General features: G+C 42.3%; 1 protein-coding gene across 3 annotated transcripts in view; it reads left to right on the top strand.

The window, feature by feature from the left end:
* Positions 1–3,883: 3,883 nt before the first annotated feature.
* The window catches only part of NUP133 (nucleoporin 133), a 66,495-nt gene continuing 55,981 nt past the window's right edge, over positions 3,884–14,397 (top strand). For 2 of the 3 annotated variants that reach the window (XM_053607593.1, XM_053607592.1), the window contains exons 1-6: positions 3,894–4,151; positions 6,703–6,821; positions 9,645–9,748; positions 10,754–10,861; positions 12,700–12,834; positions 14,120–14,290. In XM_053607593.1, the coding sequence (XP_053463568.1) occupies positions 3,970–4,151; positions 6,703–6,821; positions 9,645–9,748; positions 10,754–10,861; positions 12,700–12,834; positions 14,120–14,290 (819 nt within the window). In that variant the 5' untranslated portion in view covers positions 3,894–3,969. Of the gene's footprint in view, positions 4,152–6,702; positions 6,822–9,644; positions 9,749–10,753; positions 10,862–12,699; positions 12,835–14,119; positions 14,291–14,397 lie in introns of all 3 variants that reach the window. The other variant, XM_053607591.1, reaches the window with a different exon arrangement.

The raw sequence follows: 14,397 nt of genomic DNA, 5'->3' as shown, positions 1-14,397 counted from the left end.
AGCTGGAGTGTTCGCATCTAGCCTGGGCCTGCCAAACAATGATAGCTACAACCAAAAAATAGCCAAGCATTGTGGCTGGCGCCTGTAGTCCCAGCTACTTGGGAGGCAGAGGCAGGAGAGTTGCTTGAGTCCAGGAGTTGGAGGTTGCTGTGAGCTGTGATGCTACGGCACTCTACCCAGGGCAACAGCTTGAGGCTCTGTCTCAAAATAAATAAATATAAAAAAAGAGAGAGAGAGAATTAGCTACTACATTACAGATTTGACTCCAAAAGGTGACACAAATATTAAATGTCAGAGTTGGAATTTTCAGCAAGTCCCATTTAATTCCATAGTCTATCCATTCCTTAATGACTATACCAGTGGTTATCAGAAGGTAATTCCCAGGCGGCAGCGTCAACATCACCTCACCTTGAACTTGTTAGAAATGCAAATTCCTAACCCTCAGCCCAGAGGTGAGGTGGGGTTCAGCATTCCCACTCCACAGGCTCTCCAGGTGGTGGTGATGGGTGTTTAAGTTTGAGAGCTACTGCACCCTGCTGTCCTCTCTTCTGAGTTTCCAGTGTAGGTGATGATGCTAGATGCCTTAGTCTGTTTTGTGCTGTTCTAATTTAAAATACCACAAAGTGGGCTCGGCGCCTGTGGCTCAAGCGGGTTCAAATCCCTGAGCTGGCAGGTTCAAATCCAGCCAGGGCCCGCCAAACAACAATGATGACTGCAACCAAAAAAATAGCCAGGCGTTGTGGCAGGCACCTGTGGTCCCAGCTACTTGGGAGGCTGAGGTAAGCCCAGGAGTTGGAGGTTGCTGTGAGCTGTGATGCCATGTCACTCTACCCAGGGCGACACCTTGAGGCTCTGTCTCAAAACAAAACAAAACCAAAGAAACAAACAAAAAACACAGAGTGGGTAATTTATTAAGCAAGGAAACTTACTTCTCACTTCTGGAGGCTGGGATGTCCAGTGTCAAGGTAACAGTCTCTGGTGAGGGCCCTTCATGCTGTGTTATCTCATGGAGGAAGGTGGAAGTGCAAGACTGAGAGCGAGCGAAAGCACACACTTGATGTTGTCATGCCTACTCTCACAGCAACAAGCCTGCTCCAGTGACAACTGTGCCAATCTGTTCCTGGGTACAGTGCCCTCAGGACCTAGTCATCCCTTAGTAGGCCTCACCTCCCAATACCATTGTATTGGAGATTAAGTTTCCAACACACCAAACACTTTGGGAGACACATGCAAACCATTAGATAAGAAGATAAATATATGGCAGCCACTAGGAAAAGAGAAAACACTGAAGAGTCATAAAGGAGCATTTGTGCTGTCCCAAGACACAGTCTAGTGTATCTTCTGGGCCTGCTGCCACCTTCTCCATTATACATATGTACTTGGGGAGGCTGGTCTCCATGACCCCACTACAGTCCTCTCTCTGGCTTCCAGAGACGGCTGGTGGGCAGGAGCAGAGTGAGGATGGATACTTACTCCTCCAGTCCTTCTCTTGCTGGGTTGCTATGGGTTGTCTGTATCTCCTGACCAAAAGCCCTTTCTCTCAGTTTCTGGTGAGTCCTGCCTTCCTTGGCCTGTTTGTTAGGAGCCTCAAGGTTCTATGCCATCTCTAACGTTGCTTTGTTAAACTCCTTTTAATGCCCCAGCTGGAGGGTGCCATCTCTTTCCTCTAAGGCAGTGGTTCTCAACCTTCCTAATGCCGCAACCCTTTAATACAGTTCCTGTGGGTCAAGACCCACAGGTTGAGAACCGCTGTTCTAGGGTCTTACTTGACAGAGCCTACAAAGCCCTTTAAGGTCCCTTCTTATTACTCTGATTTCCTCTACTTTCAGTCATTTTGAGGTTGGTCTGTTTCAAGTCCCTGGAATGCACCAAGCTCTTTGGTGCTTTGGGGCCCATGCCTGAGGATCCTCTGCTTTGAGACACTCTTCCTCCCACTCTCTCATGCTTCATTTCTCATCTTAAGTATCCTTGTCTCCCAGAGGCCTTTCAGACCTCTGTCCAAAGTCAGGTGGCCCCAGTTCCTCTTGCCTACACTCTGCTCTTTTCTTTCACAGTACAAATAGTCTATAGTTGTGTCCTTATTTTTGTGTCCTGTTTAGTGTTTGTCTTTCTCAATGGTCTGCGATCTCCATGAACATAAGGTCCATGTCTGCTAGTTATAAACCTTAGTGCTTATTACATAGTGTGGCACATAGTAGGTACTCACCAAACCCATAACAAATTAAAGAATTTTAGTGCTGTGTACTTGGCATCCTTCAACATTCATACATTTTGACTCCAGGAAAAGTTCCTGCTCAAAGCTGCTGGTAAGTCACTCTAGCTCCTACAAACACAGGATTTATGATGGGATAGTGGGAAAATCACTAACCAGTCCAACGGAGCACAGGAACAAAACTGACCCCACCAATCCTCTTGCAGACATGACTATTCTCCAAGTAAGAATGAAACAAAGGGTAAATTCAAGGGGCTCTAAAGGCTGTAACACTCAAAGCAAGCTGCAAAGCTGGCTATATACCCAGGTGGAAGAAAGCAGCTTGCCTATATAACCTTGGTGAGACAATTGCCCAGATGCAATTAATGTGCATAGATGTCCCAGAGCACATCAACAACTGGCACCTCTACTGTGGTCTCCCACCTGGAGACATGCCTGTGTTTAATCATTCTCTTATTTCACCAGATGTTTAATGGAAGTGTGCCTATGTATTTGTAATGGTGTGCACAAAAAGGTAACAAAGTCACTGTCCCTACTGTCAAGAAATTTATAAGGATTTGAGAGATAGTTATGAAAACAAACTCTTACACAGAATAAAAATATTATGATCTACACACAGCAGCAGAGGAGAAAAAGGATAAAGGGTAATCCTGTGGAAGGTTTCACTGAGAAGGAAGCACTGAACTAAGATGGATACATGAGGTAGATACTTGCTGGGTTAACAGGGCAGGGAGCACATTCCAGGGAAAGAAACGTGCAAAGGCATTGCGTGTGTGCGTATGTTGGGTGGGAAGTGGTGGAAGTACAATGGGGACAAAAAAGCCAACAAGAGTTCAATCACAAAGGACCTTGCAAAGGAGCTTAGCAAATAACTTATAGGCAATGGTCAGTCACTGGAGCTTTCACAAGCCCAAAAGCAAGATCAGGTTTGTTTGCATTAATTCAGGGTGTTAGCAGTGGGGGAGGGCAGAGTTGAGTAAGACCCCCCCACCCCAAGAAGCTAGATGTACTACCAGAACCAGGGCCAAGACAGTGCAAAAGTGTGATCTACTAAATACTCAGGAGCTACAATTTGCAAGGATGTTAGGGCGAGGGAAGTGTGAAGCATGAATCTAGGCTAATGCCTCTCTGCCTTGGATACCTGAGCAGTTTTATCAAACTGGGAGGAAAACACAGATGCAGCTTTTGAACAAGGGGATTGTGAGGGTCCGCTAGGAAGCTGTTAGGGGTCTAGGGCTGGACCTGGGTTAGACATGGATTTGTGGAGTCATCAGCGTGGACGAGATCGCGCAGAGCTGACGGGGACAATAACAAACCCAGAGGGGAACAAACATAACACCAAGAGTGAACCAGTGTCAGCTTTACGGTCTTTCTCCCTCCTCAGCGTGGACAGCGAAACACCTTTCATTTCTCTAGAGATACAGGAACCACCACTGTGCGAAGAGGCCCGCTCAAGCTGCCGGTCGTACCCAGCACGGCCTAGAAGGCCTCCTGGATTTTCGTGGTCACGTCCCTGCGAGCTCGCCACTCGTGCAATTCCGGGCCAGGAGCCACCGGCCGCCTTCTACGCTTTTCACCCCTGTGACGTCATCACAGATCGCTCGCCCCTGCTCCCCACCACACTCGGCGGGACCGGCGCTTCCCTGACGTCATCGGCGCGCGTGCTCCCTCCCCTTGCGTGTTCAATCTGCGCGCGCGGGCCATACTGCAGCTTTACGGTCGGAACTCTAGCGCTCCTCTCCTCTCGCTCTCCGGTCATGTTCCCCGCCGTCCCTTCTCCACGGACCCCGGGTCCCGGGTCCCGAAGGGGCCCGCTGGCTGCAGTAGGGCCTGGCTCCACTCCCCGGGCGTCTAGCAGGAAGGGTCTGTCCTTGGGGTCTGCAATCAACTCCCCGGTGCTCTTCTCGCCAGTCGGCCGGCGGAGCTCAGTGAGCTCTCGGTGAGTGATCGCCCCCAGGTGGGCCTGGCGACCGGCGGGCTCCCGGGCCGCAGTGGGCTGGGTGGGGTAGTGTGTCCGGAAGCTTCCGGAACCGGGCGGCGGGGTGGGGTGAGTGGAATGCCAAAGTATTGAAAATAGACCATCTGCAGTCTCTACAGGTTATTTCCGCTTCACTTTATCAGTTAAGTCCTTGCTTTGCACTCTTCATGAATTTACTATTGCGCAAAGGTGAAGAACAAACTGGGTTTAGGTCAGTTGTTACCCGTATCTCTGTGATCTGGTGTAAGCCATTAGTGATTTTCTGTGAAATGGCGATTATGTATATGACCTGAGCCTGCTTCCCTAAGGCCAAAGGAATTGCCACAATGCAGATGTAAAGTGACGGTGGTAATGAGGACATCCAACCCAGGGAAAAAACTTTGTTTAACGTCTAACATATTGATTACTATTAACATCTTCTGATTGATAAAGGGCTTTTAGCTACAGAATTTAAATTTGTAGCTAAATTATAGGGAAAATTCTTCACATAAGCAGTGAGGTAAGAGTACTGTAGTAGTTTAATTACAAAACTACTAGTGTGAAGCACCAGTCCATGTCACTAGTAAAATACTGCTTCCTCCATGTTTATAGTTATCTAAAACTATAGAAGATAACATGTTTCTGTGTAGTTTCCTCTGAATTCATCTATCAAAAATGAATTTTCCCCTGGAAGAAAACAATGCATGCTAGGTCTCAGACTTATGAATCAAATTTGTAAAGTTTTGCATACTTTTAAGGGATAAGTGTTTTTTTTTCTTTTTGAGACAGAGTCTTACTTTGTTGCCCTGGGTAGAGTGCTGTGGTGTCATAACTTCACAGCAACCTCAAACTCTTGGAGGGCTCAAGTGATTCTCTTGCCTCAGCCTCCAGAGTAGCTGGGACTGCCGGTGCCCACTATGAGGCCTGGCTATTTTTTTCTGTTTTTAGTAGAAATGGAATCTCTCTCTTGCACAGGCTGGTCTCAAACTCCTGAGCTCAAGTGATCCACAAACCTCGGCCTCCTAGAATGCTGGGATTACAGGTGTAAGCTATTGGGCCAGGCTGGATATGTTATTTTTGAAGAATATACTGTATCCCATACTTTCCTCATGAGTTAGATAAAAAAAGAATACACTGTATTCTTGATTTCTTTGCATATTTTAAAAAGTGCTTTTCAGACTGCCAGTCTTATTGTTTTCTATTTCTTTTGAGAAAAGTTGGAGAATAAAACCCATACTTTATATAAAGTGTGTACAGTTTAAATCTCTTCTTACCTTCTGATGATTAATTAAACAAAAACCTTAGTTATAAAACTCAGGAGGCTTGGCACTCGTAGCACAGGGGTTACGGGGCCAGCCACATACACCGAGGGTGGCTGTTTCGAACCTGGCCTGGGACAGCTAAACAACAATGGCAACTGCAACAACAACAAAAAATAGCTGGGCATTGTGGTGGGCACCTTTAGTCCCAGCTACTTGGGAAGCTGAGGCAAGAGAATCACTTAACCCCAAGAGTTTGAGGTTGCTGTGAGCTGTGACACCACAGCACTCTACCAAGGGCAACATAGTGAGACTCTGTCTCAAACAAACAAAAAAAAACTATCAGGAAACAAAGCTGTGCACCATTCTGTATGTGGATCTTGTTTAATTTTCATGATAAGAGAAGAGCTTTTGTACTGGTGATTTTTCATTAGTCTGAATGTTAAGAGAGAAGAAAATACATTGTTATGTCTACTGTTGAAGACTAAGAGCAGAAGCTGTCTCTTTTTCTCTCTTGGTTACATAGACCTGATAGATTCTTATAATTTTAAAGCTAGATGAAAATTTAAGATCATCTAACCTAATGTTTATAAAACATATGGTAAAGGATGATGTTTTATATTCTGTTTTGTCTTTCAAAAATATGGAGACCTGGCTTGGTGCCTGTAGCTCAGCAGCTGGGGCACCAGCCACATACAGTGGAGCTGGCAGGTTCAAACCCACCCTGCCCAGCTAAACAACAATGACGACTACAACAACAAAACAAATAGCTGGGCGTTGTGACAGGTGCCTGTAGTCCCAGCTGCTTGGGAGGCTGAGGCAAGAGAATTGCTTAAGCCTGAGAGTTTGAGGTTGTTGTGAGCTGTAACGCCACAGCACTTTATCAAGGATGACATAGTGAGACACTGTCTCCAAAAAAAAGAAAAAAAAAACTGAGACCTACAAAATGACCTGCACATTGAAAAACTTCAGAGTAGTGCAGCCTTCTTCATAGCTAAGGAAGCAGAGTTATAAAGAGTTTAAGTGAATAGAGGCATACATCTGATAACTAGAGAATAAAGGTCTGAAGCCAGGTTTTCCTAAATCCTGTCTGTCTTTTTTTTTTTTTTTTATGAATTTAATTACTCAGTATGGATAAGCCAGTGTTTTTTTTTTTTCCCCCATAGTATACACGAGCCAGTATTAATTCTTGTTTATCAGAAAGCTTATTGTGAAAATTAGAATAGTGGAAAATTTTAAGTTGTAAATGAAGTAACATGGACTCTTTTCTTTAGAGGAACACCTACACGAATATTCCCGTACCACTCCATAACTGAGTCTATGAACTATGATGTGAAAACATTTGGATCCTCTCTTCCTGTTAAAATCATGGAAGCCTTAACACTGGCTGATGGTAGGTGTCGTCTTCCCATTTGTCTCTACTAGCAATTCAGAATGAAACGTGTCTAGCATGCAGAGTGAACTTTGTGTTTTTTTCTGGTATTTTATTTAAAGAATAAATAATTTCTTGGTTGCTAGTTAAGCTTTCTTTTTTTTTTTTTTTTGTAGAGACAGAGTCTTACTTTACCACCCTTGGTAGAGTGCCATGACGTCACACGGCTCACAGCAACCTCCAGCTCTTGGGCTTACGCAATTCTCTTGCCTCAGCCTCCCGAGCAGCTGGGACTACAGGCGCCCGCCACAATGCCCGGCTATTTTTTGGTTGCAGTTTGGCCGAGGGTGGGTTTGAACCCACTACCCTGGGTATATGGGGCAGGCGCCCTACTCACCAAGCCACAGGCGCCACTGCTAGTTAAGCTTTCATTCGCCAATTTCCAAATAGAGAAGTACTTTTACCTAAATAGAGAAATACAGTGCTTCACTGTAATTGAAACATATTTATGTAATAAATTTGAGAAACAGTCAAAATCTGGAACTACTGTAGCGCTTTCAGGAAAAATGAATTACTGAGTGGATAATACGTTTAGCAAAAAGCCCACACTTTGTCTGCTTTTATATGCTATTTTAACTTATACTTTATTGATACTTTTTATTTTGCCCCTTCACCCTTTCTTTTTGTTTTAGAGACAGTTTCACTCCGTTGCCATCCGTAGAGTGCTGTGACATCACAGCTCACAGCAACCTCCAGCTCTTGGGCCTAGGTGATTCTCTTGCCTCAGCTTCCCAGTAGCTGGGACCACAGGCGCCTGCCACAACGCCTGGCTATTTTTAGTTGCAGTTTGGCGGGGGCCAGGCTTGAACCCGCCACCCTCAACATATGGGGCCGGGGCCCTGCTCACTGAGCCACAGGCGCCGCCCACCCTTCACCCTTTCTTTAAGGAGAGGGCAGAGCTTGAACAATTAAATTTTCAGGGCTGTTAACACATTTATAGTCTACCACCAGTGCTTAAGACATAACAATATGCTAATTTCGTTTTGTTGCTTAATAGAAATGTAACTCTGTCTCCATCTAACAAAACAATTTGTTATACCTTTAAAGAGCTCCTCTTTGAAAGTACATGATTTTTCCTTGAAATGTTTTATATAATCAGTAAGGGGTGGTTATAATCTGTATTTCTTTATCAATGAAATTATAAATATTGCTAAATATTTCTTATAGAAAATAAGATAATTTATCTGTTATAACAAAAACTAAGGAATATTAAACATAGACCCCAAATACGTCTTTGGCTTGTAGATTTTCTTTTCTTTTTTTTTTTTTTTTTTGTAGTTTTTGGCTGGGGCTGGGTTTGAACCTGCCACCTCCAGCATATGGGGCTGGTGCCCTACTCCATTGAGCCACAGGCACTGCCCCCCGCTTGTAGATTTTCTAATGATTGTTTATTGAAATTCTAAATAGACCTTGTTTTGGATGTTGATAATTTTTGAATATTCAAAAGTATGTTTTGGCTTTGTGCCTGTAGCTCAGCGGCTAGGGCAGCCACATACACTGGAGCTGGTGGGTTCGAATCCAGCCCGGGCCTGCCAAACAACAATAACAACTACAACCAAAAAATAGCTGGGCATTGTGACGGGCACCTGTAGTCCCAGCTACTTGGGAGGCAGAGGCAAGAATATCCCTTAAGCTCAAGAGTTGGAGGTTGCTGTGAGCTGTGATGCTACAGCACTCTACCGAGGGTGACATATTAACACTCTGTCTCAAAAAAAAACAAACACAAAAGTATTTTTTGTTGTAAACTAGTCTTTTTTGGTCTTTGACAGTTTTCTTTCTGAAGAATATAATAATAAGATTTTTTTTTTTTTTTTTGTAGTTTTTGGCCGGGGCTGTGTTTGAACCCACCACCTCCAGTGTATGGGGCCGGCACCCTACTCCTTTGAGCCACAGGCGCCACCCAAAAATTTTTTTTTTTTTTTTTTTTTAGAGACAGAGTCTTACTTTGTCACCCTCAGCAGAGTGCCGTAGTGTCACAGCTCACAACGATCTCTAGCTCTTGGGCTTAGGCGATTCTCTTGCCTCACCCTCCTGAGTAGCTGGGACTATAGGCACCCACCACAATGCCCGGCTATTTTTTGTTGCAGTTTGGCTGGGGCTGAGGCTGGTTCTGAACCCACCACTCTCAATATATGGGGCTGGCACCCTACTAACTGAGCCGTAGGTGCCGCCCATAAGATTTTTTTTTTTTTGAGACAGAGTCTCAAGCTGTCACCCTTGGTAGAGTGCTATGGTGTCATAGCTCACAGCAACTTCCAACTCTTGGGCTCAAGTGATCCTCTTTGCCTCAGTTTTTCTTTTTTCTTTTTCTCTTTGTGTTTTTTGAGACAGAGTCTCAGTTTGTCACCCTCGGTAGAGTGCCATAGCGTCACAGCTCCCAACAACCTCCAGCTCTTGGGCTTAGGAGATTCTCTTGCCTCAGCCTCCTGAGTAGCTGGGACTACAGGTGCCTGCCACAACGCCTGGCTATTTTTTTGTGGCAATTTGGCTGGGGCCGAGTTTGAACCTGCCATCCTCAGTATATGGGGCTGGCGCCCTACTCACTGAGCCACAGGGGCCGCCAGTTTTTCTATTTTTAGTAGAGACAGGGTCTTGCATTTTGCACAGGCTGGTCTTGAACTCATGAGCTTAAGCAGTCCACCTGCCTTGGCCTCCCAGAGTGCTAGGATTATGGGCCTGAGTCACTGCGCCTGGCCAGTAATAAAGATTTTTGTATAAGGATGTTTTAATAACTTCGCATACTCACTATAAAATTAATTATCACCTAATTTTTTTTTTTTTTAGTTGATGATCAGCTGACTGTTTACATAGAGGAAGGTGGATGGGCTTGTCTGGTCTGCAAAGAGAAACTCATTATTTGGAAGATTGCTCTGTCACCTGTCACTAAGGTAATGGCTTTTAGAGAGCTACAAGGAGATGGAAGAGAAGGATGCCAATTAGTTTTTAATGATGTGAAATAATGAGCATGCATACGTGGTTGTGTGCTGGGCAAATAATTTCTTCCCTTTAATAATCTTTAAATAAAATCTTTATTGTTTACATTTAAAAAAATTAGAGATATTGAAATTTTCAATGAATATAATGCTAACCAATCTGCCTAATGAAGTGTAAGACTAAATGCTATCCACATAAATTAATGAACTGTGAGTTTGCTTACTTCTGAGAGGATAGAACTGTTTTGTTCGGTCTATTGAATCATGCCTAATAATATAAGGAAAATGATACCAATTGCTAGTTCAGCTTTCATTTGCCAATTTCCAATAGTGAGTTATCATTTGCTTATCTACTAGCACCCTCAGCAGCCTCATTTTTGTCTGTTGTAGCTCAGGCACGTGCTGTTGCACCACTCATTGCTTATGGGGCCTTTGCTGTAACTCAGGGCTCCTGCTCACCTCAACTCTTCACACCTGCTGACCTCTGTGCTACTGTTTTCTACAAAATAATCTACAAAATAATGTAGTTAGAAGCAATAGATGGGAGAAACGTTCTGGGATATATGCTGAATTAGCAGGATCTTGATGTTTGGCTAAGTGTCTAAGAAATATTTTATAGGAAACTTTGTATAATTATTCTTTGGTCATGCTAATTTTAAATGTCAAACAAATCAAGCCTAAGCATTTCTTGTAACCAGTAGACTTTTGGCCCAGGAAGAGTTTGGGATCACTGATGTTCAGGGGCTGGTCTAGCTCTTATGTTTCCTGATTCTGTATCTCTTAAAATACTTTGTTTTAAAATTACTGAAAGTCTGATCCAAAGGACATGTGAGAAGAAAGATGGTAGAATAGTGTTTACAGCAATGAGTCAGATCTAAAATTGAAGAGAAAGGAAGTAGAGGTGTATATTCAGGACATTGGATTGATGGAAAGATTATTTTGTTCTGATTTGTTCTACAGTTATCTGTTTGTAAAGAACTTCAACTGCCACCTAGTGAATTCCACTGGACTGCTGACCTGGTGGCTCTCTCTTACTCCTCCACTTCAACTGAAGCACAATCTATTCAAGTAGGTAACTTGAAAACTTGCTGAAATACTATATTGTGAAGTTTGGAGAAATCATCTGACCTGATTTTGAGACATAACTATGAAGGACATAACTAATCAGGATACCCTGTTATTGGCAAAGAGAGAGACATAGGTCAGTGTAACAGAATAGAGAATAAACCCACACAAAGGCAGCTGTTTGATCTTTGACAAAGGTGCAAAACAATTCAATGGAGAAAAGATGGTCTTTTTAATAAATGGTTGTTTGTTAACATGGTGGTCATTTGGAATTTTTTAAGAAATGAATTTTCCCCTAAACCTCCTAACTAATACAAAGATTATTTTGAAATGGATTGTAGATCTAAATGTAAAATGTGAAACTATAAAAGTATTTTAGAGGAAAACATAAGAAAAAATTATCATGTTTTAAAATTAGTCAGAGTTCTTGGAGATCACCAGAAGGATAACCCATAAAAGAAAGAATTTGATAAAATTAACATTACACTAAAATAAGATCAAAATTAAAAACATTGCTCTGCCAAATATTAGAAAATGATAAGATAAGAATTTGATAAAATTAACATTACACTTTCTCTAAAGATGACAGACGAATGGCTAACAAACACATGAAAAAATGTTCATCATCTCTATATATTAGAGAAATGCAAATCAAAACAACCCTGAGATATCATCTAACCCCAGTGAGAATGGCCCACATCACAAAATCACAAAACTGCAGATGCTGACGTGGATGTGGAGAGAAGGAACACTTTTACACTGCTGGTGGGACTGCAAACTAGTACAACCTTTCTGGAAGGAACTATGGAGAAACCTCAAAGCACTCAAGCTAGACCTCCCATTTGATCCTGCAATCCCATTACTGGGCATCTACCCAGAAGGAAAAAAATCCTTTTATCATAAGGACACTTGTACTAGACTGTTTATGGCAGCTCAATTTACAATCACCAAAATGTGGAAACAGCCTAAATGCCCACCGACCCAGGAATGGATTAACAAGCTGTGGCATATGTATACTATGGAATACTATTCAGCCATTAAAAAAAATTAGAATAGAATACTGTTCAGCCATTAAAAAAAATTAGAATAGAATACTATTCAGTCATTAAAAAAAATTACATCCTTCGTATTAACCTGGATGGAAGTGGAAGACATTATTCTTAGTAAAGCATCATAGGAATGGAGAAGCATGAATCCTATGTACTCAATTTTGATATAAGGACAATTAATGACAAGGTTATGGGGGGGAAGCAGAAAGAGGAACGGAGGGAGGGGGGTGGGGCCTTGGTGTGTGTCACACTTTATGGGGGCAAGACATGATTGCAAGAGGGACTTTACCTAACAATTGCAATCAGTGTAACCTGGCTTATTGTACCCTCAATGAATCCCCAACAATAAAATAAAATAAAAAAAAATTAACATTACACTAAAATAAGATCAAAATTAAAAACAGTGCTCTGCCAAATATAAGAAAATGATAAGATGAACTATGGACTGGGAGAAAATATTTGTAACAAGCCACAGATCCAGCAAAGAACTTGTATCCAGGATGTAAAAAGATGTCTGAAAGCTTGAAAGAAAATAATCCAAATTAAAAATACAGCATAGAATTTGAACAGACACCTTACCAAAGAGGACGTAAGGTTGGCAAATAAGCACATGAAATGTTCAGCATCATTACCCACTGGAGAAATGCAAATTAAAACATCAATGAGTTCTTTTTTTATTTTTGTTGATCAAATAATAGCTTGTCCTGTTTCTTATATCAGTGTCATCACTTTCCCAGTTTTCGAGTCTTTCTTTTATTGTGGTTGCTGATTGGGTTATGATCTTGTTTCGAGGCTGTTGCTGTCATGGTTGCTACCAGAGAAGGATCCATCCGATATTGGCCAAGCCTTGCTAGTGAAGATACCTACACAGAGACTTTCGTAGATTTGAGTGGTGATAAGACTTACAGTTTCCTAACAGCAGTGCAGGTATATGATGGACGTTTCTTTATACTTATTGGAAAGTTGTGACTTGGCTTGGAAGTGAGATTTGACTGACTAAAAAAGTAGGGTTTTGAACAGACCATACAGTTCAGGGAAGGATCAAAAAGAGATAAGGAAGAGAGGAACCTTTTAACTGACATTGTCAGTGAAACACAGGAGTCCCTCCTCAAGAGACTCTTCAGTGTCAGTATTGAATAGTGGCTAGTGGTGTTCATTTCTCTCAGGAAAATTTTACAAGAATGGATTAAAAACTCTTAGATACTGTGAAGAGTGGTTTGCCATTGTCTTCTCTGCAGGTTCTCCAAAGAAATTATCAGTACCTACTTGATTGAAACTGTAGTATGGTGAACCTATAACTTAAAAATCAGATTAAAAACACATGATGAACTTTATTCCTGCTGTGAACTTTTTTTTTCTTTTTCTTTTTTCTTTTTTAATATTTTTTGAGACAGAGAGTCTCACTCTGTTGCCCAGGCTAGAGTGCCCTGGTGTCATCATAGTTCACAGCAACCTCCAACTCTTGGGCTCAGGTGATCCTATTGCCTCAGCCTCCCTAGTAGTTGGGACTACAGAGGCTCACCACTACACGTGGGTAATTTTTTCTGTTTTTGGTAGAGATGGGGTCTTGCTCTATCTCAGGCTGGTCTCAAACTCCTGAGCTCAAGCAATCTACCCTCCTCAGCCTCCTAGAGTTCTAAGATTATAGGCTTGAGCCACCTGCCTAGGCTGTGAAAGTTTTTTTTTTTTTTTTGAGACAGAGTCTCACTATGTTGCCCTTGGTAGAGTGCTGTGGCTTCACAGCTCACAGCAACCTCTAACTCTTAGGCTTAAGCAATTCTCTTGCCTCAGCCTCCCACGCAGCGAGGACTACAGGCACCCTCCACAACGCTCAGCTATTTTTTTTTTTTTGTTTGTTTGGTTCAGTTGTCTTTGTTTATTTCTGGCCCAGGCTGGTTTTGAACCCACTAGCCTTCGTGTATGTGGCTGTGGGCACTGAGCCATGGAAGTTTTTTTTAACAAAAGTTTTTCTGTGTAGAAAAAATTAAGTGAATGAATTCTTAAGTACATTATTTTAATAAAGTAGCATTGTTTAGGAAAGATTTTTAGAATTCCAGGAAAACAAACAAATAAAAATAACATTGTTTCATTTTTATTCTTTCAGATTTAGGAAGCAGATGGTTTTCTTTGTATCAAAGCATTTTTTTGGTTAGTTTTCTATATGTAAGTGGTAGATGTCTGACTGAACTAATGCCACAATATTTGTTCACAGGGAGGAAGTTTTATTTTGTCCTCGTCTGGAAGCCACCTAATTCGGTTGATACCTGACAGCTCGGGAAAGATTCATCAGCATATCCTGCCTCAAGGGCAAGGCGTGCTTTCAGGAATTGGTCGAAGGGTTTCTACTCTTTTTGGAATTTTCTCTCCTAGTAGTGATTGCATAGTAAGTTCATAAACTGTTTTACAAGGTTACTTCTTAGATCAGTAAGTAGAGAGCTTCCCGTGAGGTTTGTGTTGCCTTTATAGGAACAACAGTGCACATGGAATATA

The sequence above is a fragment of the Nycticebus coucang genome, chromosome 10, assembly GCF_027406575.1.
Source record: "Nycticebus coucang isolate mNycCou1 chromosome 10, mNycCou1.pri, whole genome shotgun sequence".
NCBI classification, from domain to species: domain Eukaryota; kingdom Metazoa; phylum Chordata; class Mammalia; order Primates; family Lorisidae; genus Nycticebus; species Nycticebus coucang.
The sequence above is the reverse complement of the archived record's forward strand: the minus strand, read 5'-3'. Positions and strand labels throughout refer to the sequence as shown.